Source organism: Dromaius novaehollandiae, chromosome 10 (assembly GCF_036370855.1).
Source record: "Dromaius novaehollandiae isolate bDroNov1 chromosome 10, bDroNov1.hap1, whole genome shotgun sequence".
Taxonomy (NCBI): Eukaryota; Metazoa; Chordata; class Aves; order Casuariiformes; family Dromaiidae; genus Dromaius; species Dromaius novaehollandiae.
In genome coordinates this window covers 12,148,054-12,172,015 of record NC_088107.1, presented here as the reverse complement: position 1 = coordinate 12,172,015, position 23,962 = coordinate 12,148,054, and the positions used below count along the sequence as shown (strand labels likewise).

The following is a 23,962-nucleotide window of genomic DNA, read 5'->3' as shown; positions in this document are numbered from 1 at the left end:
AACCACGCTGGATCTGAGTAAGACATATTTTTGTTGACTTTTTTTTGTTTTTGTTCAGAAAAAGTGAATCGGAGCATGACTGGATCTTGCTGCCTAGCCTTGGTCAGGCCTACCTATTCCAGAAATATTTTTGCCTGCCAACAGAGTACATTAATTACATTTCTGTGCTAGAACATTCTTTTTTGTTGAAACTTATGTACAAACCTTTTGTCAAACACTACTGTATAACCTATCCAATTGTTTGACTTCATGCATAGCAACAGACTACTAAAACTAACCTCAGTATTCATGTTTGCTTTTTTTTCCTGATTTTAGTTATTTAAAAAAGTAGAGAAGTTAAGAAAAACAGACACATCTGCAATCAGCAAACTGGGTTTTCGCTGTTTCCAGTGCATGGCATTGTTCTGGTTGGTGCATTTGACATTTTTGCAAAAGTGCAAATCTCAGAAGCTCTTCAAAATTGCAAGTGGAATAGAGGAATTTTCTCCTAAGGAAGTGGGTTATGATTATTAGTTAATGGGTGCTCTTCTGTTTAGATCAGTTCAATCTTCCTTTTGCTCCTTGCCAGCAGTTTTACTCATGTTCTGTTCCAAGTGTAAACCATATCTGACAAACACTGATACTTTCCTTTGAGGGAGACCAAGTCAGGCCTCAAAACCAATGATGCTTGATAATGTCAGCTTGTTCCCCAAAGTATAGGTTATTTTTTAAAGAAGGCTTTCGGTTACCTGAAAATGTTTACATATTACATTAAATATTTTCTACCACTTTCAACACTTAAAATCGTTTTTATAACAGCTCAACATCAATAATCCTTGCATGCTTGTCCACAGATAAGCAACAAATTTATTGTGTGGATGTTATTGTTGCCTTCTCCGTACAACTGGAGGAAGCCTCAGGTTTGCAGGCCCTTGTCCTCACAGGGAACTTTAACCACCCTGGTATCTTCTGGAAGGGCAGTACAGCAGGGCGCAAGCAATCCAGCAGGTTTCAGGAGCGCATTCATAATAGCAGCCTAACTCAGGTGATTAATGAGTTGACAAGGAGAGGTGTCTATGCTGTACCTAATTCTTGCAAGTAATGAAGAACTGGTTGGGGATATGAAGACCAAGGGCAGCCTTGGCTGCAGTGACCATGAGATGGTGGGGGTCAGGATCCTGAGAGAAGGGTACAAGTCAAATAACAGGATTGCAACCCTGGACTTCAGGAGAGCAGACTTCAGCCTGTTCAGGGGTCTGCTTGGAAGAATCCTTGGAACTATTCTGGTCCTGGAGAGAAGAGGGGACTAGAAGATCTGTTTGATTTTTCAAGCATCACCTCCTCCAAGCTCAAGAATCGTCCATCACAGTGTGCAGGAAATCAAGCAAAAGGGGCAGGAGGCCTGCATTGGTGAACGAGGAGCTCCGGACAAAACTCATACATAAATAGGAAGCATGCAAGAACAGGTGATCCAGGAGGAATATAAAGACACTGTCTGAGCATGCAGGGATGGGGTTAGAAAAGCCAGAGCCCAGCTGGAGTTGAATCTGGCAAGTGTTATGAAGGGCTTCAACAGGTGCATCAACAACAAAGCGAAGGGTAAGAAAAATGTGGGTCTACTGCTGTAGGGTAGGGGACTTGGTGACAAAGGACATGGAAAGGGCTGACCTACTTCTTTGCGTTGGTCTTCGCTGGTAATATTTGCCTTTAGGAATCCCAGGCCCATGGGAAAGTATGGAGCAAGGAAGACTCATCCTCAGTGGAGGAGGATCAGGTTAGGGAACATTTCAATGAACTAGACATACACATGTCCATGGGACCTGATGCGATGCATCCATGGGTGTTGAAGGAGCTGGCCAATGTCATTGCGAGGCTGCTCTTGATTATCTTTAAAATTTCACGGCAACTGGGGGAGGTTTCTGAGGACTGGAAGAAAGTAAATGTCACTCCTGACTTCAAGAAGGGCAGGAAGGAGGATCTGGGGAAGAGGCCAGTCAGCCTCATCTTGATCCCTGGGAAGGTGAAGAAGCAAAAAGCTATTTCCAAACATATGAAGGACAAGAATGTGACTGGGAATAGTCGGTACAGATTTATCAAGGGGAAATCATGCTTGGCCAACCTGATAGCCTTTTATGATGAAGTGACTAGTTCAGTAGATAGGAGAGTAGTACATGTTATTTGGCTGTAAAAAGGCTTTTCAGAGTTTCCTGTAACATTCTCATAGACAAACTGATGAAGTACAGACTAGATAAATAGACAGTGAAGTGGACTGAAAACCAGCTGCACTGCCAGGCTCAAAGCTTTGTGATCAGCGGTACAGAGAGCAGCTGGAGGCCAGTCACTAGTGGCGTGTCCTAGGGGTCAGTGCTGGGGCCAATACTGTTTAACATCATCATTAATGACCTGGGTGATGGGACAGAGTGCACCCTCAGCAAGTTTGCAGATGATACAAAATTGGGAGGAATGGCTGGTACACCAGAGGGCTGTGCTGCCATTCAGAGGGACTTCGACAAGCTGGAGATAGGAGCCCACAGAAATTTTAGGGAATTCAACAAAGGCTAATGCAAATGCACCTGGGGCCCATGTACCAAGCCAGGCTGGGGCCCAAATAATCCCATGTACCAAGCCAGGCTGGGGCCCAAACAGCTGCAAAGCAGCTTTGTAGAAAAAGACCTGGGGGGTGGGGTGGATGTCCTGCTGGGCCACAAGTTGATCGTGAGCCAGCAGTGTGCCTTTACCGGTAAGAAGGCCAACAGCCTCCGTACTGCGTTAGGCAGAGTGTTGCCAGCGGGTCGATGGAGGTGATCCTTCCCCTCTGCTCAGCCCTAGTGAAACGCACCTGGAGTGCTGGGTCCCCAGTACAAGAGAGACATGGAGCTACTCAGTAAGTTCAGTAAAGGGCCACTAAGATGATTAAGGGGTTGGAGCATCTCTCATAAGAGGAGAGGCTGAGAGCTGGGACTGTTCAGCCTGGAGAAGAGAAGGCTTAGGGAGGAGTCTTACACATACCTGACAGGAGGGTGTAAAGGAGGCAGAGCCAGACTCTTCTCAGTTGTGCCCAGTGACAAGACAACAGGCAGTGAGCACAAACTGAAACACAGGAAATGCCATTTTAACATAAGAAAAATCTTTTATTTACTGTGAGGGTGGCTGAACACTGGAAGAGGCTGCCTAGAGGTTGTGGAGTCTCCGTCCTTGGAGTTATTCAAAACTGCTGGGACATGGTCCAGGTGCTGAAACTGGCCCTACTTTGAGCAGGGGGTTGGACTAGACGATCTCCAGAAGTCCCCTCCAACCCTGACTACTCTGTGATTCTGTGACTATTAAAGCATTTTTCTGCTCATTTACCAAGTTGAATAATCTGTAATCCCCCCCACCCCATACGAAAACTCAAATCTTATCACCACAACTGGGGCTTGAGTCTCAACTGGAGTTACAACTTCTACTAAACTGTTACATTGAAGCATATTAAAAAGTTATCTTCATATTTGTAATGCTTTCAGAAGCTAAAACACAATTTTTTATTTTCAGATAGACTAACAGGTGTTTTTTTTACTGTGTAAACAATTTATCTTTCTAGTTCTTGAGGAAAGAGCGAGGAGAGCAACTCAGACTGTCATCCCTTTTGTCAAAAGTGATTGATCAAAGTTCAGGGTTTTGCATTCTTGAGAGAGGCTGATGGTGGAGGTTCAAGTATCTTTGGAATCCATCTTATTTATAAAGAATGTGCAAGATCCTGTTTCCCTGAGCACAGAGGGAATCAAATAGCTGAGGACAGTTCTTTCGCTTGCAACTCAAAGACCTTTTCACCAAGGCAGTATTTAGCCCAAAGAGCTGCCTTTCAGCATTTTCTCAGGAGAGCTGCATGGGCACTCTGCTGGGACAGGTGGCTTTTTTGTTCCTGCTCTTTGCTTGTGCACATGCTTGCCTCCTTCCTTTCCTCCCCATCTCCACTCAGGGCAATACCAATCACATTTTGGAGCACCTCTGCATAACTTTGTTTCGTGCCTCTGTTCCACTATGGAGCCCAGTGTTTACAAGGAAGTTTAGCCTTTCTGATGCTCTTAAAACAAATGCAGCAGTTACACCCACCAGCTTAGTCCACTCTGTAACAATAATTTAAAACAATATCTTCTTTTCTGCAGACCCTTATCTATGTTATTGTCCCATTTGCTCCCAGGGGTGCACTAATAATGGTGCAATACCATTGCTTAGATTTGGGGGGGGGGGGGGGGGAAGGAAATTTTTTACATTTTTAGCAGCTGGAGTGCACTTGTGCTGGCTTTTCACAGCTTTGCAGAAAGGTTACCCCAATATATCAAGGACTGTATTGTACATGCTCAGGGGGACAATGGCCTTTTGATTTTGGTACCTTTAAAAATTCAACAATAATTCAGTTCTCATTTTCAAGGTTTGTTGTGATGTATTGCAATAAAGACTGCAAGAAAAATAGAGTCTTCCAACTAATGATTCTTTCAAAAGGTGATGGAAACTATATTGGGAAATCTATCACTCCTCATAGATTTAAGGCAACTAACTGCAGAAAACTGGTATTTCTCTGGTAGCCGATTTTAAAAATAATTTTTAAAAGTAAGTGTAAATTACAGTAACAATGGAAGGGAGAGTAAGTCCATTCCCATTTGTGCTTTTTTTTCCCTCTTAAGAAATAGAACAACAATGCTCTGAAGGACAAAAGCATTAAAGTTACTTTTGCTCCAGAGACACAGACTAGAGGTTTGCCTGAGTTAAGCAGCTTCAAAAATAAAGCAGTTTATTTTCATTAAACTATTTTATGGGAACCAGCTTAAACACATCTGAGGAAAACGTTTGGAGGCAAATGTGAAACACATGCTCTGTTGCTGTGTACAGTTGCCCACTCTTGCTTTCCGAAGTAGATAGGTATACAGTCTTCCATAAGATTTACTTTATGTTTTATATGTTTGCATTTAAGGAAACTGCTCCATGGAGGAATATTTTATTTTATTTTATTTTATTTTATTTTATTTTATTTTATTTTATTTTATTTTTCCTTCTTTCCAAGTGATACCTTCTTGATGATGTGGAGGAAGTACACCACCCCTCTTGGTGTGATTCACGCGCTTAAAAAAATACATTTGGGCTGTTCAGGTCATGACACTTCCAGGAACTCCACCTGCAGGATGGTGGTGTACAGGCAGGAGCACTTGCTGGGCAGGTGGATGAACCATCAGGTCTTCAAGACCAAGAGAAGGGCTGAGTTTTTAATCAGTAAATTGCAACAGCTATTAAGATCAGAGCTGAAAACTGATCATTGTTTTTGTCTAACTGTAAATCACATTCTGTGAAAAAAAATGCATTTTAAGGGAAAATGGGCCATATTAATCAGGTCTTGAATCTAAGTCAGTGGCAGTGAAGCAGGAAAAAATCAGCCAATCATGTTTAAATGTTTTTAAAATAAGTATTTTTAAATCAAATATATTGTGCAACTTTAACCCACGGTAGTTCTGGTTTTCTAGAGCTCTCTGACATATGTCAAGGGTGGCTTATTTAAAAACATTAGGAAACATTTGTGACGTTTACAGGACTGATGAAGGGAACCTACCTGATTTAGTTCTGAACAGACTTTCATATTCGGATGCGAGGGCAGTTTTGCAGCATAACGGTGTAAGCTTTGGAAAAGTGTGGCCGAGCAACTCTGCACACTGGAATCAGCTGTGGGGCCCAGGAGGAGGGTCCCTGTCAAACAAGAATTTAAATTTGGACAATTAAGACCAGCTCTGTGAAGGCTCACTTAAAGTTTTACCTCTTGAGCATGAGTTTTCAAAGCACTTTTAGAAACAGTGCTCTGTGAGGATACCTCTAAGCCTGTCAACGTCCCTGATGTCTGACCCTCAGCCGGCGGCCGGCCTGCCCTGCTGCCCTGCTAGTTTGGTCAGCCGGTGGCCCCACGGCGGCCTTGTGCGCTGCCCCAGCTGTGCCTCTGCTCGCGCCCCGCCAGCTCTGCACCAGGGCCCCCTCCTGCCCATCCGCCACATGCCGGGCCAGGCCGACGTGGCATGACTCAGAGCAAAAGCTCCTAAGCCCACGGCTTGCAACCAAAACCATGCTCAGAGGCAAGCTTTGCAAAGCCTATAAAAGTTACTGGGTGGGGGGGGGAGTCCAGAAGGAGCAAAACTGGAATAAACTTGCTGTAGTTATTTTTTGAAGGCAGGCACTGATAAAATCTTGCAAAGGGTCACCCATTGTGCGTAATTGTCCCCGCGCCGTTCCTGGCAGCTATGGATTTTACGCCTGTAAACAGAGGCTTTGGGAGGCACACCCTTGGCAGTTCTGTGCAAGACTTCAGCCCGCGCTGGGTAAGCGCTAGTGTTTTGAGAGCAGTAAGGAAGGTATCATATTCCCAAATACAGGATATGTTTAGATGGTGGGTTGGGTAAGGAATCTTTCCATACGCTTCTGCAATGTATATGAGGAAAAAAAAAAAAATCACTCGTTCAGAACTGCTGTGTATACTCAGCTTAATTAGCTCATTAACTTGAAGCCTATTAATACAGAATATCTTTAACGCAGACTTTTTAACTGGATAACTTGCACTCTCGCTTGCCTAATTTGGATGTGACAAGCTTTACCGCAAAGCCAAACCTGCATTACTGGTTCTGCAATCTGAGCATGAAGTGTTTGGTCATCAGGCCTTTTGCATTGCCACCATAAAAAACACTCCATAATCCTTTCCCAGTGTTTGAGATAATTTGCCTGTCCTTCCATATGTCCCAGAAAAATGAGGAAGCTCTGAAAACCCAGTAACCCTCACTTAGCTTTGCCCATGTCTGCATTGCAAAATAAATGGTTTATTTTGTAAGTGAAATAACACTTTAGCCCTACGTTAACATGCTAAATACATTAGATTTAAATACATACATTGCTTCTGAGGGGGATAATTTCTTTTATGGCTGTTAAGTATGCAAAATTAACTTTTTACGTATTATTTTTCTCCAAATATATTTTGAATTTAACTGAGATTTTATGACCTATTTCTTGAATGTACACAACTGAAGCACTTCTTTCCTTTGAGACAATACATACCTTCTCAGCTAACTCAATGGTCAGAGTAATTATTGTCTAGTTTTGAAGAATATTGGTATAATGCAAAAAGATTACTAAACTGTTGGGACCTCATGAGAGGAGGATGTGTAACTCTGGAGTGTATCATACAGCAACAAAGAAAACATGGTATAACCAAAATTTCTGAATAGCTTTAAAACTGCAGTTATGATACATTTTTGGTGATCTGTTATCACTGGCTTCAACAGAAACAAGACTCCTTCTGTTAGGTCGCATTTCCTAAGCAATGGGCATACCGTGATTGACAGTAATAAACTATTTCTATTTCATCCCCATTTTGAAGTACCCTATGATCAGTTGCTGAAAAGTTCCATATTTGTAATGTTATTTGGTGTTTGGTATTATTGCAGAGGTGTGGCACAAAATATTTTCACAAAAACTTCCACAACTCCAGCAATAGAAAAGTCCTTCACAAATAATAGATAGGACTTATAGATCCCATGAACCTATGTCATCCTATGCTTTTTGCCTTACTTGACAAATTTTAAACTTTCATGTTGAAAAATAAGTATCTTCAGTGTTGATGAAGGAGTAGCAGTCAGAATGTAAGCTGGGTTGTTGTCACTTCAGCTATGGCTGATATAGCTAGATAAATCAGAAATGGACTTGGTTTGATGGAATTCACCCTGGTTAAAAGAATAAGAAAAGTGAATCGATAATGCCTCTCTTCTGCCATGAATGCCCTTAGTAAGGGACAAAAATTGTTTCTACACAGAATCTGTTTGACCTTGAGTAGGATATTAACTAGATTGCCTTATCAGTTGGCAATTGCATCTGATTTAACTATATGAATTCCAGCACATATTTTGAACAGTTTTAAATGAACATCTGCAGAGTTACTGTGGTAAAACTTATAATGGATTCAAAAAAAGCCAAACCAGATTACTCTTGTGTTTAATGGCTACTCATTTCATTTCTCTTAAAAAGGAATGCTATATTTTATTGTTTTCTTTCTGAGCACGACTCAGTATTTCATCTATGTGAGGCTGAGTGAGCACTCAAATAACCTCTTCCTGGCTACTGGTTATTGTAATATTTAGATAAGGGCTTCCTTAAAGAGGTTCCTTATAATCCTTTAGCACTTATCACGGTGAGATCAAGTTACGTCTGGTTTAATGAGACGTAAAACCTATTAGGTTTGACATCACAGATTTTACTAGTTCTGGTGATGATTGCATAACAAATAATTACCCAACATAAAGTGCTAGTGACAGACTGATAGTTTGCTCTGAGATATAAAAATGAGATACAGAAACCGCACAGTGAAAGGAGTTTTGTTTAAGCCAGTTAGATTCCATTCAGATAACAGAAGCTTGCTTCAGGTTAAAGGTCTTTAAATACAGTAGTCTATAAAATAATGTCTCATTATTTTCTTCTAATTCACAGCTGACTGCTGTCTCACTTGGAAGAAGGCGTCAGAAGTTTTGAGTTAACTGTCAGTGCAGCTGGAAGGTAACACTTAGGCTGAGAAGTAGCAAATATTTATCCTATTGCTTAGCCCTCTAAGGAATTCTTTATTAATATTTGAAAATGTAATTCCCTTCAACAGCTGCACGTGGTAAAAATAGCTTGAGGTTCAGTGATGAAAACAAAAGATTTAACATCTGAGTGTAGAATAATTCATGCTCTTTGGATGACTAATGCTGCTAACTTAGGGTCAGACCATGTCATGTTCTGCATGACAGATCAAGGTAATACAAGGATATAAGGTGACTTCCTTATGCCATGTGCCATCAGTTCCAGGTCATGGGGATTTACTTCACTGTGGTGCTATGTCCTGTCTCCCTTCCACAGCACTCTGAAGGCTGACGCTGCTCCCCAGAGAAAGAGTGAGGCAGAGAGGATGTTGATGACTCATTTTCCCTTCATTTTGCTCACAAGCTGTTCCAGCGAAACAATGTGCTGTCCCTCCATCTGAACTTATCACAAACCGTTTAACTCCCAAACAATTTGATGTCAATCTCTTTACAGCTTTGCACCATCAACAGGAAAAAAAGCATAGAAAACTCCTCACCTCAAGTATGTTCTCCTGAAACAACAGCTTGTACAAGAAGTCTCACATGGTGTCCCAGACTGCCCTCCCGCTATTTCTTCCTGATTCCCTTGCTCTTCCTGTCTCCTGGATTCACAGAATATTAAACTCTTCCAGCAGGAGACCATACAGATCTGCCCATTTGCATTTTATGAGATGGGAAGTTCAAAAAGTCCAAATGTACAAAGCTGAGTTTGCAGGTAAAAAGCAGGTGCACAGAGGGCACTCGTTGCTAATAAACACTCCCGTGAGTAAAGTGAGAGCATGAAAAAACACAGGGAGACAAGAAGCTGCACATACACTGAATGTACTGCTTTTCAAATGAAGTGAGCTGCCCAAATCTTCACTGAAATAACTGGAGTAGATATGCACACTATTCCTTCAAATCAACCCTCAGAGGTCTAGAGGCCAATGCAATAACCACAAGAAACAAGTCAGGATAGCCCAAATGTTGCTGTGCGAAGAGACGAAGAACCTGGTCATAGAAGGACTTCTCATTAACTTCATTTGGGATGTGAGGACGTTTAGATGAACCAAAAAGGGAACAAGAAGAAGGAAGGAAGCTGACAGTGACACTGTTTATAGTAAGTGCTTTAGAGTGTTAGCTGAAGAATTCAGAAATCCCACGTTTTCTCTGCTTTCCTTTGGAAAGTTCTTGAAACATCTCCAGAAAATCTTACTGGGCTGCCACTGCTCCCTCTGTTCTTCCTCAGCAAGCACTGATCTTTGGTCAGCTCGTTGCTGGTGGTCGGGTTGGTAAAGGTTCAGACTGTCAAACCTGAGGCACTTGGATGTGCAGACTTTTTGTAAAGCTCATGGAGAGCTACAGAAGTCCCCAGAAGGTGACTCAAAGTATCATTTCACGACTGGCTAAGTCAATCAAAGTGCAGCCTGCCTGCCAAGACAGGCAGCCTCATCCTTCCCTCAGTCTGCACCCTTGCATTGCCATATGTCAGATGGATTAGAAGCGATGCTGCTAAGCGATCATGGTATTTTTTTTCCTGGCTTGGTTTCCAGCTGCCTGATCAGGCTGAGTAGGCTGACTGCGGTTAGCCAAGAACTAGTACTGACACATGGGAACAGCGGGGGGAACAAGTAGCTGTAGATCAACAAGGCTGGGATTTCTCCTGCAGTAGGAGAGTAAATTTAGACTGTTAGTTTTGAAATCCTGCACTCAGAACTAGTTTAAGTGTCCTGAATTGTCCCCTAGAAACACCTAATTTTCCTACCTAGGAGCCTAATTTACATACCTATGTAAGATACCACAAATTCTTCTGAAGTTAACTAAGAACAAATATTAGGAACTCTCCTGCAGCTGAGAGGGCCAACACTATGATGTGGAGCTGAATATCCAAAGTTCCAGTTATAGTTGTTTAGTTGCTTGGGTCTTAAAAGTGTGTCCGTTATTTGCATCAAATGGATTTGGTGCATTATTACACAGTTTATGTTACTGGAATTTACTATTGGACTTGCGCTGCTAAATGGCTTTTAATGCAAGGACATTTTGTTTCCTGATACCTAGTTTAATTTTACTTTATTATTCTCTGTTAAGGTTTGTATTTCATACAACTTGGTTAATTTCAGGATAAAGTGTGTCACTTGTTCTGTTTCATGTGTGTATGCTTAAAAACTTTGGATCAGTTGCTTCATTGCTGTTCATGTTGAATTGCACCGATTGCATTGCATTGACTGGAATATATTAATATTGGTGTATCCATCAAATATACCATAACTAGAGCTGGCAGCATCGGCACGTAACTGCCAGTCCTGCCGCTTTTTGATTATGTTTTGTTCATCAGCAAAGCACTGCTTAGGTTTTGATCACCCTTTTCTAATCACTGGAGTGGGTCTGCTGAATTTGCAGTGTGCTTGGACCCCCGGCTCCTAGTGAGACTGTTTCTGTTGCACCAAGGCTTACTGGCCTTTGGCTGTGAGGACACGGGGAACTGTTGTCCAGTAATGCAAAACCGGCAGGTTCAGGGGTGAGCACACACTTGCATTTCCATCAATTTAGCAAAATGTGATACGGAGTTAATGCTTGCTTTTTGTCAGCAAGAGGAGACGGATGATACTCAATTCAGTATAAAATCCCAACGGCACAGACAAATAGTAAGTCCTGACAAGGAAAATCCAAGTGCCACAATATTTCAAACACATTTGGACCCTCTGATTGAGTTTAGACAAAACTAACACTGTTGTGTAGCTATGGTATTTTAGAACTGGTACCAAGACCCTGAGCCAGACTTACCTCTCCTTTCAACTCCATCTTCACCGCAAAGGAAACACTGAGTGATCATCTTAAATACAAATTCATAGCTAGCGTAACAGTAATAAAACCCAGCCCTCTGTGGCGCTGGGTCACCGGTCCCCCGCCACAGCCCATTGCTGTCGGTGCCACCAGACGCTTCCTGCCGATCGCTGGCACCTCTCAGAAGTTTTAAAGCCTGATTCTAAAGCTGATGTGTTTTTCTGCATTAAAAAAAAGAAAAACCCCTCTGAGGTGCTGTGAAAAGCGCAGATGGCAGGCTCGGGAACAGGGCCTCTTTCTGCGGGCGGCCGGTTCCAGTCAGACTGGTTTCTAGCGCGCCGCGGCGAGACCCCCTGTCACGCCGGGGCCTCCCAGCTCCCCGCGGCCTCGCCCCCCGCTGAAGGGGGCTTCGGCTGCCGCCGCCGGCGCGGAGCCGCCAGGGGCCGGCGGGAAGGGCGGGAGTGCGGCGCTGCGGGGACCCCGGCGGCCATTCCCCCCCCGCCTCCCCGCGCGCCTCACGGCGCCTCTCGGGGTCTCGGCGCTGCTCCCCCCGCGCCGCGACGAGGCTCGGGCCCGGCGGCGGCGAGGTGCCACCCCGCCCCGCCCCGCCCCGCGGCGAGGCGAGGCACGCGGCGGGCGGACGGGCGGTGCAGCCGCGGCGCCCCCTCCTCCCGGGGGCGGTGCGCGCTGACGCGGCAGCGCCGCTGCTCCCCGCCGGCCGAGTCGCACAATTATGAGAAAGAGCCACCGGGCCGAGGCCGCCGCCAGCGCTGGGTCCCGGTGTGGAGCCGAGCTAGCGCCGTCCTCCCCGCTCCGCGCTCCCCTTCGCCCCGGCGCTGTCGTCCTCGCCCGGCTTCTGCCCACCCGGCCCCGCGCAGCCGCCGAGCTCAGCCCCGATAGATGGAGACAGGCCCCGCCACCGCCGACGCCGAACCACGAGCGGGAGCTGCCCGGCGCGCGGAGAGCCAGAGTCGGCGCCGAGACCCAGCCCGGCCCTGAGGAGAATGGTGAGGGCGGCGGCGCGGCGCGGTGCGGCGCGGCTCGCCCCGGCCGGGGGGAAGGGCCGGCGGCGCCGGCCGGCGGATCAGACCTGCCCCAGCCGGCTGCCCCCGGCCGCCGCCGCGCGGCCGCCCTGACCCCGCCGCGGCGCTGGCGGCCCGGGCTCGCCCTGCCGCCGCGGCCGTTGCGCGGAGGAGGCACCGCCGCCGCGCGCTGGGCTGTCAGCGCCCGCCGCGAGCGGGAGGCGGCGCGGGCGCCTCGGGCCCGGCGGCGCGCGCGGGCCCTAACGGCCGGCGGCGCCCGCTGCAGCCCGCCCGGGGCCGCGCCGGGCCCCGGCGCCTCCAGGCGCTGCCGGCGCGGGGCTGCGGCCGCCCCCTGCGAGCCGCCTCCCGGCCCAGCGCTGGCGGCGGGGTCGCGCCTGCTGCGAGCGGAGCCCATTGTTCGGCGGCGCGGCCTTGCGCTCAGCCTGCGTTGGTCGCTGCCCTCTTTTTCCTTTAGTGACTAGTTTTCTCCAACACCGGGGTTTACACGGGGTTTTCTGGGAGGCAGCTGCTCTTTCGTTGTAATCTTTCTGCCCTTCCCCGCTCCGTTTCTGCGCCTCGTGATAGACAGGGGAGACCGTAAGCGCTCGGAAGGGGCTGTGTGAACTGGTACAGAGAGAGCGCGGCTGTAACTTCCGCGCTCCTCGTCCTGCCTGCTGCTCAGCAGCCCCTCGTCCCTGCGAGGGGGCTCCCCGACTGACGCTTGCAGAGGTTCTGCGCTGATCGGTCATGTAAAGTCCTTCCCAGTAACTTGGAAAATCTGGGTGTGGAGTGTCAATCTGTGCGTTTCTACAACCCACTAGAACTTTGATTTAATTTGAATTAAAAGGGTGTTTTATTACTCATTGTATTGTTCAGAATATACATATTAAATCTTATATTTCTGACTGTATCTGCGAACCAGGTAGAAATACGGGCTGTCCCCCCTTAGAAAGGTGTTAGATTTGCAATTTCTAGAAGGAAGCTTAAAGAGCAACTGTTCTTACTTGAAATAGTACTTGGTATCTTCCACTTCTATGTTACTTGCTCTTCTCAACTGAGCTTTTTTTTCTTTTTAATTTATTTGCAGTGTTTTGTCCTATACTTGTTAGTGATGCCATGCTTTAGATTGCCAGAAAAATAGATGAGCCAGCTACAGTTAAATCAGTTTACAAATCTCTAACAGATAAGATCAATGTAACTTGTTTGCAGTATTTTATACTTACCTGGCATTTATCAAATATTCCACAGTATTTTGAAGCCTGTGTTTAACAGGCTGTTTGCCTAAGTTGAATTTAGTAAAATGAATTTGCATAAAATGTCCTAAAACTCCATATGTGTTTAGCAATTCTTACGAATTGCCAGACAGACTCTAATATTAAAATCAGTAATTATCCTAAAGAAGATCCAGCAAGTGAGTCATGTAGTGAGGCAATTCCATGAATTCAGATAATTTTCCTGTGTGGTAAGTGTCTGCTAGATCAGCCTTGAAATCCCTCATTCTGGTTTGGAGTCATTCTTGACTTTGCTATTTAAGGATGGGGGGAGAGCTGTGTGCATGCAGAGCTGTCTGGGCTGCTTTTGGACTAGGAATACTTCAGTTTCCAGGGCTTTTGCTTTGAGTTTTTTGTTTGCTTGAGCTCGGGGCAGGGATGGAAGAGTACTTTTCACTTCTCATCCAAATGGAAGCATCCAAAATCTCCTTGAAATACAGTGTTACGTTTAACTGTTACCTTGCTTATATTTAAAAATGTTCTACGGCATCGTCTGGCTCCCCATGCGGGTTATCTGTTGGATGTAGGTACTCTATTGTGTTTTAAACGTCTCTTCTTGGTCCTCGAGGCTCTGCGTAACTCTAGCTTTGCCTGCTCCTCTGTGTCTTATCGCATCAGCCCTGCTTTCTCTGCTGTGCTGGTGATAGTCCTCAGCATCCAAACTCCTCTTCTTTTTCTCATAGTTATCTTTACTGCTTGCTGTGCTTCCCCTTCTTTGAACCTTTGCACTAAGACCAGAAACTTTTCCTGTTTCTCTTTTCTGTCTTTCCATGAGATCCATTTCTATAGTGGTTTGTTGCTTGTGAGCTTGAAGACAGCTGAGTATTTGCTGAACAAACCAATCTTGTTTTGAACACAGCATTTATGGTGACATGATAGGGTTTGATTGCATTTGTTTATCAATTTTGCACCTGAATGTTGCAAATAAATCTGTAAGAAGACTTGTCAAAAAGTGCGTATGAAGGGAGATACTTGTATAATCTACAGCTTATGTGCTAGGCAAGATGGTATGTTTAATTTTCTTTTCCAGAAAGGCTCTGATTAGCCTATTATTTAGGAGGAGTTTAATACCTAGTTATTCTAGCAGTGTCACTTTTACTAAACTTCTGATAACATCAGCATATTATCAGAAACAAAACCAAGTCTATAATTCTGGTCTTTAAAGACTTGGGACTGGATTTTGAAATAATGGTTTGTACTTCCAAACTTCAAGAGAATGAAGTGATACTTCTTATGCCAATATATTTAATCTGAAAAATGTATTTTTAACAGATATTTATTTCCTTTGGAATCTCTCATTTCCTTTAACTGTGTCTACTTTGGCTGCGATATTTGCATGCCATATAAATTTGCTGAAACAAGTAATGTTAGTTTTATTCTTTGTTCTACTCTTTTAAAGGCAAACTGACAGTGAAGCTAATGCGTGTGTTTTCCAGAATTGAATTTTTGCCTTTTAGATTGTTTCATGTTTCTAATCTGAATATTTTGAGGGGAGATTGAGGTAGTAGGTGAACTGCTTAACATTGCACGGAAAACTAAATCTTGTTAGAAAAGCTGCCATAATTTTTAGTGTACAGTAATAAGACTAAAACAAAACGCTGTGCATTGATGGTTATGAAACTCTAGTCTTTGAAAACGTGTTTTTCTTAAGTAAGCTCAAGTTTTCAGGTTTTCACATTTACATTTATTTGAAACAACTTTAGCTTTCTTGCAAGTCTTTTTGCTGAGCAGTTGAAATGTCAAAAAATAGTGTAAATATAACAAATATTGATACCAAGTGCTTTTAAAGTGCTATGCAGCACAATTTACCTTCACTGCTTGAAATTCTGGCAGCTGACTTTTCAGCATGTAAACTGAGTACCAAATAATCTTACTGTGTGTTTGGATAAGATATTTATATGGTCATTAAAGATCATGTCACTTCTTACCTCTGATACTGACAAGTAGTGGTGGCCTTTGACAAGTGGGTCTCTGTGCTTCATTATTTCTGTAAAAAAAAATAGTCAGGCATACTGACTGACCTGTTAAAAAGAACTGAAGAACTGTTTGTGGCTTGCTTATTCACTTTCTCTGGCCTGAAACCTTCTCTTTCTCCACTCATTCTTGCTCTGCTATTGTATTCTCCATGATCTTGTTACTGTCCTTTATTTCCTAGTAGGGCGCTTTGCAGTCTTTAAAGGAGTATGTGTGTTTTTGTTTTTTTTTTTTTAATGCAGAAATTGCATTGAGCTGTTCTGTTTGGCTTAGGAAGAATTTTTGAGCTTTTTCAGTGCATTTGGGGAAGAGGTAGAAAGGGAGAGACAGGTTAGATTGAGGTGGGTTTTTGTTAGTTAAACTGATTGGAGTGTAGAAGAAAAGAAATAGTGACTCTTTCTTCATTCCAGGATCCTGAAAATTGTCTTTTCTATTGACAAATGCAGATTTCAAATATTTGCAGAGAAAGTACTTTTGATGTTGAGGTTTTGGTGTTGAGGATGTTTCTTTATTTAAGACACTTTGTGTCCATTTGGAAACAACTAAAGTAATATTGATCTTGCAATGTCAATTTTCCTGGATTTCCATGCTTAGGTAAAGGCATGACTTTTTTAATAACTCAAATGATCATCAAAGAGTAATAATAGAGTCAGAGTAAATGTTACTGTCCTGATTAAATGTAACTTTCCTGCTTCCCCTCTGATGAAAGTTAAAAAGGAAGAATTAATCCCATCTGGGTTTTTTTGCTCATATAATTAGAATGTACAGGTAATATTGTTGTGTTAATATATTGTGATACAACCTATACTGAAAGTGATTTAACTAACCTGTGGTTTTTGTTATTTTTATTACTTTAAACTTAGCTTTTCTTTTACTTAAATTGTAGGTGTTTTTGTATTTACAGTAATAGAAAACTAATCTAGCAGAAGAACAAAAAGGTCACCCCCCCACCCTTATTTTTGGTGAGCTGCTGGCTAACCGGAGGGTCAGATGAGTGTTAGTGATGGTGTGCAAGAAAGGAAGCATGATATGACCTATCTTTTTGGTAGCAGCCAGTCATTAAGTTAGCCTTTCCTGTTGCATCAAGCTTGGTTTTGGAGGGACCACAGACCTCCCTGGCAGCGTTCTGGAGACAGATCGTCATCGCAGCCGTTGCGCTGCCTGGCTGAGAGGAGGTTAGGTTTTGAGGAATGTTGAGTTCTTTTCAGCCTTCTTTACGCTTATGTTTTTATTAACACTTAAAGTGGATGTGAGCTGTTTTTTAAGCAGAGGTGTGAACTACCAGATTTGCTGGAATCACAATGCAATTTGGGGTGTGTGCGTGTCCCCTCGCCAGCCTCTAATTCTTGCAGGAAGGTAGATGGACATCAGTGCTGTGAGGATGCAGGCTGCTAGACAGCTGTTAGGTAAGCAGAGGAAATGTCTTGTCTTATCCCTCTGTCCTTTCCAACAAGGAAAAGGCAGTGAACTTCTTTCTTCACTATGTCCCTTTTTACTTCCCAAGAAGTGAGAGAAAGGGTGTTCCAAATGTGTGGGAGATAGCAACACAGTTATTTTCCTGGTTGTGACTGTGTTGTTGTTATTTTGGTACATACAGTACCTTAAACAGTATCATTAAGTTCTGAATGACTGTTAATATGCTATCTATATCAGTGTTTGGGGTGTAAGAAACACTTCTGCTTTTCTGATGTAATGGTAGATGACAAACACTTGGTAGCCATGCAGTAAGGGAGATCTTGGGGATAGTCAGAATAGTGAAGAAGATCTTTCTTTTTAATCAGCAACGGAGAATGTCCTCTAACAAGGACATGAAAGGACTAGGATATTCCAATGTGAAAAATGGTTTGACAGCATGTGGTGCGAGGATGTTGCAGGAATAATCTGTAAGATAAATGTAGCGGTTCATTGCCAAGGAGGGTATTTAAGGCATGGTAGCAAACTGACATCACATTAGAACTGATTTAACTTTCAAACCAAAGTTATGTGTTTTGTCCCCTTAATTAAGACAAAATTCAAACAATACTGAGGTAGCAGATTTGGATTAAACCTTAAAAAACAAAAAAACCCAGAAATTGCAAGAATTAAACTAATCTGCTCTGTAAATTTCTCTACTGGCTTTAACAAATGTTTCCATAAAATTGGATCAAAGTTATGGATTATTTAATGCTTACATTAAGAGCAGTATATTTTTTTTCCTAAACTCTTACAGTCTCATTCTACCTTGAAGGGGCTGGTTAATGTACTTTCACATGTTTTCTGTTGTCAGATTTTCTGAAATGTTTGAACTATCTGTATGTATGGAAAATAGGTAGTTGAGTTAGCAGTAGATCCAAAACTATCTTTACTTCAGTTGAAGCAGGATAATATGCGATATGTGTGCTAGGATTATCTGTTGATTTTCCCCAGCTGCAAAATCAGTGTAATTTGCTGACTGAGTAATGAAATTGGTACTCCAGGTGTGTAGTTTGACAACTAATGTTTTCAGAATATGATCCCATTTGAAGTTTACTTCAAAAATAGCTATTATAAAACTTCTGTGAAGCTTTATTCCTACTTCATCTTTAACCTTTCCATTGACATCACTAATTTACATTGAAATATAATGCAACGTGAAGTGCACTGTGCATTTTGTAAACAGTATGCAGCTCTGGTAATTTCGAAGAGTGTGGGCAGATGTGTGCATGTACTTTGTTTACATCAGAAAAATTATGTACCGGTGTGAATCTTATCAAGATCAAGACTTGCTGCTAGTAATGGTGATAGCAACTTAGTTTCACACATTGTTAAGGCAAAGCATTAAAATTACAACTAGACCTAGAAAAAAAAAGCTTGTTTAGTTTAGAGGGAAAAGATGGAACTGTGTACCAGAAATCATTTGGAAGCTCTTCCTTCGAGGAAGAGTCATTCTGTATCTATAAAACAGCAGCCAGCACTACTACCTTTATTCTTTTTACACTGTCTCCCTCCTTCTAAGAGGGACATTTGACCTGACAAGTAGAACTTGTTCAAACGCCAGATTTACAGTTCTAAGATGGTTTGGATGTATTTTCTAGAATACATGAATCGGGTTGAAACATTTTGACAAACTGGAGGAAAAAAAAAGTTAACTATTCTGGAAGCTTAACTTCAGAAATGCTGCGACATCTCCCAGTCACTCTGCAGCGCTGAGTGAAACTGAGGCTCCTGTTAACTTCATCCAACAGCTGGAAGAGTTCCCAGATCTGTGGCTTTAGTGCATCCTCCGTCATTGGGATTGCCTCTCTCTGTTTCAGGCTTGTTTAGGACTTCACAATACCCTGCAGTGGAATTGGAGCAGCACCTGAGCTTTTGTTACAGCTGGGGTGACTGGGGCTCTTGAGGCATGGCTCTGTCACAGCCTAAAAGCCTCAGCCTTGCTGGCTGCCCTGGAGTTGCAAATCCTAGAACTGCTGCATTCCTGGTAATAGGTTAGGCTGGGGAAGCAGTGGGCTTTCAGAAAAGCCTTGATGGTGCTGGTGCCCGTGAATGTACGTGTGTAGGGTGGGGAGACCTCTTTTTGAATCTTAGAACTTTGGAGCTACTTTGAGGTCTGTGGTAGCCTGGCCAGGCTTCTTGCTTCAAAGGCATGGATCTCCAAGCCTAGGCTTGGATGACTTCCAGCACTATGGGATTCTGCCTTTGATTGTTGACTTTGTTTAAAAAACAAAGCAAACAAAAAAAGAAAGTAGGTTCTATGAATTGGCATGTTTCTATTAAATTCTGGTATACTGATTTTTTTTTTTTTTTTTTTTAAACTGTAACTGACTGAACCTTTTGGATAATTCCTGTAGTATATTTTTGCTGTCATACATTGATATGTTCCTGCTTGTGAATACTTTCTGAGCAACAACTGTGAGTTAATTTGATCTTTTTGTTCAGTCTTTCACCATAATGTAACTCTAACCTTCAAAGTTTGGGAAAGTGTCTGATACAGCTCAGTCAGTCTTAACACAGTAGTTACTGCAACTGAATACTGTCCTTTGTTCCATGCTTTGTTCCCACTTCTTCCTACCCAAACAGGTATTTATTATCAGTCTTATCTACTTGCTTCTTGTCACCTTTGCTAAGAGGCAAGTAGAAGCAATGCTTTCTCTTTATAGTCCACTTATTTGTTTGATGAAATTTTGCAAGATCCGAGGTTGAAAGTTCTTATCCTAATACCTGCTTTTTTCCTTCCCAGTTTTTGTGAAATGCAGACTTGACAATCATGATTTTTAAAATTGAAATTCATAGCTTCTGTAGATTAATATCTAGCAGTTCTGTTAGGAATATTGTATTTCACAAATATTTATTGCCTCAAAATTTCTAGACTTGGGCCACTTTTTAAGCTGGTATTAGTTAACAGTCCAGGTCTTCCCAGAATTAATCCATCAACAGTTTAACTCCAAAGACTGACTTGTAGTAGCTGAGGTGTTGATGCATGTGTTACAGGGTACTAATCTCAGACATGGGGCAGGGTTAATGTGTTTGAGTCCATAGCTTCTTTAATCGCCACCCCTAAATCTGGCAAAACTCTTCTTAAAGGTGTGGTTCTAGGCCAGTTTCAATTCACTTAAGTTCTGGCTGCCACTGTCCCACTCCTCCCCTTGGGCTTCACTTGGCTGCTCAGTCACTCAGCTGCTTCAGGGATCTAAGTTGAATAAAAGTCTAATCACTTCCCTTTTTTGAGGATTAGTTCTTTTGTTGGTCATTTGCCTGAATCAGCTCTCCACATGACTGCATAAATGCCAGTGCTGGTATGAGATGGGGTGGGATCATGTGCAGGGGCTTAGGAAAATGGGATTGTGGCACACCAAATTCGACGTCAGCTGAAGTTACTGTGGAATTTTGCTCTACGATGCCCGAGAGTTGAGTTGTGTTATCGTGACATTAATAAGTGTTTGGATTACTCTGTATACAAACTACTCTACCTGAGTGTTTCCTAAATCTTACAGCCTTATGTACAAGGATGGATGGAACTCCGTCATTGCAAGTCAGGCTCTGCACCCTATTCAAAGTATAAACCAAATTGTGTTACAGCTGCTGTCTAACTCTACTATAGGCATATACTAGTTATATTTGAATAACTTTGTATTTAATTTCATATTAACGGAGGATGTTTTTCTTGACTTACTTTACATTTGGTAGCATGCATTCAAAAAAAGACATTTTATTACCAGATACATTGTGCTGTGTTCATTCTTTATGAATTGAGCTGCATCAAGAGGAGTTTTGCCCCTCACACCAAGCTATTATTTCTGTTGGCAAAAGAGCCACTTCTCATAGCTTGTCTCACGTAACAAAATATTGCTGGATTTCTTTCCCCATATTTTTTAACATGGTGCTTATTTGCTTTTTATGCTGTTCCTGTCTGTGTGTAGCTTTATCAAGAAGCTGAGCCAGTTTCTTTGGGGTAGGAGGTAGTGAAGCTGCTTTCTACTAATATATTTGATAGATGTTAGCATAGCAGCAGCTGTGGGCCTGGGGTTTTAAGATGGTTGCACCAATGTACAGCATAACTGAAATTGCAAGTCCAATTGTAAGCTTGATCCAGTATATTGGTTTGGGGCTAGGGCTGGTCTGAAAAAGCTCAGCTTCCTTTCAGAGCCTGTCTCAGTTGCTGCTGTGATCATGCAAATATTGGGTCAGGCATAACTTCATTCACCTGAATAGGTTAAGTTGTGCATATGCTTGAGTGACATGTGATTGGAGCCTAAAAATACCAGTTGTGTAATTACAGAACTGTTAATCAACTTTCTGTTCAATTATAAAAATCAGTTAATCTACAAGAGTGGGTGCAGTTAATGAAGTTTTAAATGTCAAAGTATTACCAGTTTCTCCCGTGCTCCCTGACTACAGTATTGTCCAAACTATAATTTTCAGAATCCTATTAAACAGCAAATTTAATAGAACTTTATCTGAAAGTATTAAAGGGTTCGTGGCTGATGGTGATCATCTGGCCAAGACTGTGAAGCAATGAGTGATTGATCTTGAAGGGATTCCTGCTCATAGTAGTAGTCTTGTAACCACTGGGAAAAGAGTAGTGAACCAGTGATACCTCAGCTGACAAATATCCTAGACAACTTTCTAGGAAGCTGGTCTGGAGTTGCAATGCCAATGCCTCTGGATGCAGAACTACTCGGAGGCTTATTTCCATTCGCAAGCTGAGGTGTTCTGACCCCTTACTTCCTGCAGGAAATGTCCATGGCATTACACTGCGAGCTAGTTCATGGGGCAGCCCTATTAGCCCTTGCACTGCCCAGGGGAGGGGCAGTAAAAGATGTGGAGGTTGGGGTGGACATCAACCTCATAAGCTGGCTGTGCAGTCAGAGGCATTAAAATGTAGAAATGTCTCCTTAACTAACCTTTGTCCCTTTAGGTTGTGCCAACTTCAAACTCTTTTGATGGGGATTTGTGCCTTTGCCTCATTAAGCAATTGGTCTGTCGTATTCTTGGTTTCTTTTATAAGAATCTTATGCAGAAAAATCCTTTTAAGTTTCAAAGCTGTATGAAAAATGCAGTTTGTATGTGTGCAGTTTTCATTATGAATTAGGCATTCCATCTTAACCTGTCTTTCTATGTAGGGCTTGGGACTCTTTAACTGTTAAATTCCTTGTAATTGTTTCAAATGCCATAATTAAACCATGTGGTCTTTTTATGTTGGTTATATAGGGAGAGAGGACAGAAAATGCTTATCATCTTGTCCTGGTTTGGGCTCCCAGTTAGTGTTACAGGTGGATGTTTTGCAGTGACGAAAGCTGCTGACAAACAAATCATTGTTTGAATGCATTGATCTGGTTGCTGGTGCTTTATGGACCACCAGAAGAAATATTTGGTACTGCTATAATCATAGAGCTTTGCTGGACAGCAGAACATGTACCAAATCTTGGGCTGAGTTTTTTTAATAGTGTAGATAACATAGAAGACTTTTTTATGCCTTCAGAAAAATCGTATTTTCAGCTTGTGAAAAATGTTTTTGGGTGATACACATACCTGCAGACAATCTATAGAATACAGGTAGACTTTGCAGAGAGTGATGAGGATTATTCACAAAAGCTAATTTAGGCAGTGAGTCTCCCCAGGCACCCTTGTTGGAGAGGGAGTTTGAACAGCTGTTTTCTCTTGTCTTTCAGCAGAGAGACTCTAGAAAAATTAGCGCAGCTAAGATGAAGTTAGTCTTTTTGACTGTCCTCTTGGGTGTAACTAGTGGATTTTTCTGAGTTTTTCTGACAAGTATGAAGGTCTGCATGTAGGACAAGAGGAGTCTGGTGTGAATAAATAACGTATTAACAGTTGGGTTTTAGCTATACTGTGGATGAGGAAAAAACTGTCTTCACTGCCATGTGAGAGTGGATGTTATTCTCAAACCCAAGGTATCTGCTCACCTACTATGTGACCTTAGGCAGTACCTTTTTACTTCATTGGCAGCTCTCCTGGCAATAAACATTGCCTTAGCTTCCCTTTTTTTCTAAACATCAGGGTACAGTTGCTTAAAAAGAATACATTTTTATGTGACAAATCTGTTATATTTTCTTGGCTGCTTGAATAAGTGTACTGTGGGGGATTAGTTTGGTGTACCTTGACAGTATGCTTAGCTCAGCTCAGCTGTCCTGCTAACCCAGGAGTTTACTGCTGCCAGAGGGCTTGTCCTGCTTCTCTTAATCCCACCTGGACCATGGCCATGTGGTCCTTTCCCCAGCCTTAGCTTTGGCATCAGGTGAACTGATTCAGATGCTAATTGGGCAGAACTATTGGCTCTTTGTTTTCATGGAATTAATTTTGTGCCGTTTTAGCTGAATCAACTCACGGAAGGGCTGGTGCACCGTAGCCAGTGGGAGGGCAGTGGCACAAGTACCTGTCTTGGAAAAGGTAAGAGGGCAGAGTAGTGACTTGCTCAGCTTCTCATCTGACTGCACCCTTATTGTATAATTTAAGAACTGCATCTGTTAAAGGAAATATTTCTTCTCTGTATCTTGGCCTTGCTGTTGCCAGGACCTCTGCCTTCTTACTGTTGCCTTCACTTTTCTAGCATTTTAGTCTTTCTTCAGTTCTTTCCCCTGCTGGGCCAGTGAGAAGCCCAAGGTATAAGTGTAGTACTGCCTAGCCAGGGCTTTGTGCCGTATACCACCTCTAGTGTTGTCATATTTCACTGGAAAAAATAGTAAGACAAAATTCTTACGTGAATGGTGTTGTAATCTCTCAATGTCATTGAGATTAGCTGAAAAAAGGTATTGCATTTTCAGAATATGTTATAAAAATAATGTATTTAATTTCTGTACATTTATTATTCAGGCTTGTAGCATTTAGTGTAGTTGCTTTGCAGGTAGCTCAGCTCTTC

The 23,962-nt window shown here is 42.7% G+C and overlaps 1 protein-coding gene across 1 annotated transcript in view; it reads left to right on the top strand.

The window, feature by feature from the left end:
- Nucleotides 1-12,234: 12,234 nt before the first annotated feature.
- Nucleotides 12,235-23,962, top strand: part of TRPM7 (transient receptor potential cation channel subfamily M member 7) — a 61,630-nt gene continuing 49,902 nt past the window's right edge. Inside the window, exon 1 of the mRNA XM_064517317.1 lies at nucleotides 12,235-12,367. Within this exon, the coding sequence (XP_064373387.1) occupies nucleotides 12,365-12,367 (3 nt within the window). The 5' untranslated portion in view covers nucleotides 12,235-12,364. The remainder of the gene's footprint in view (nucleotides 12,368-23,962) is intronic.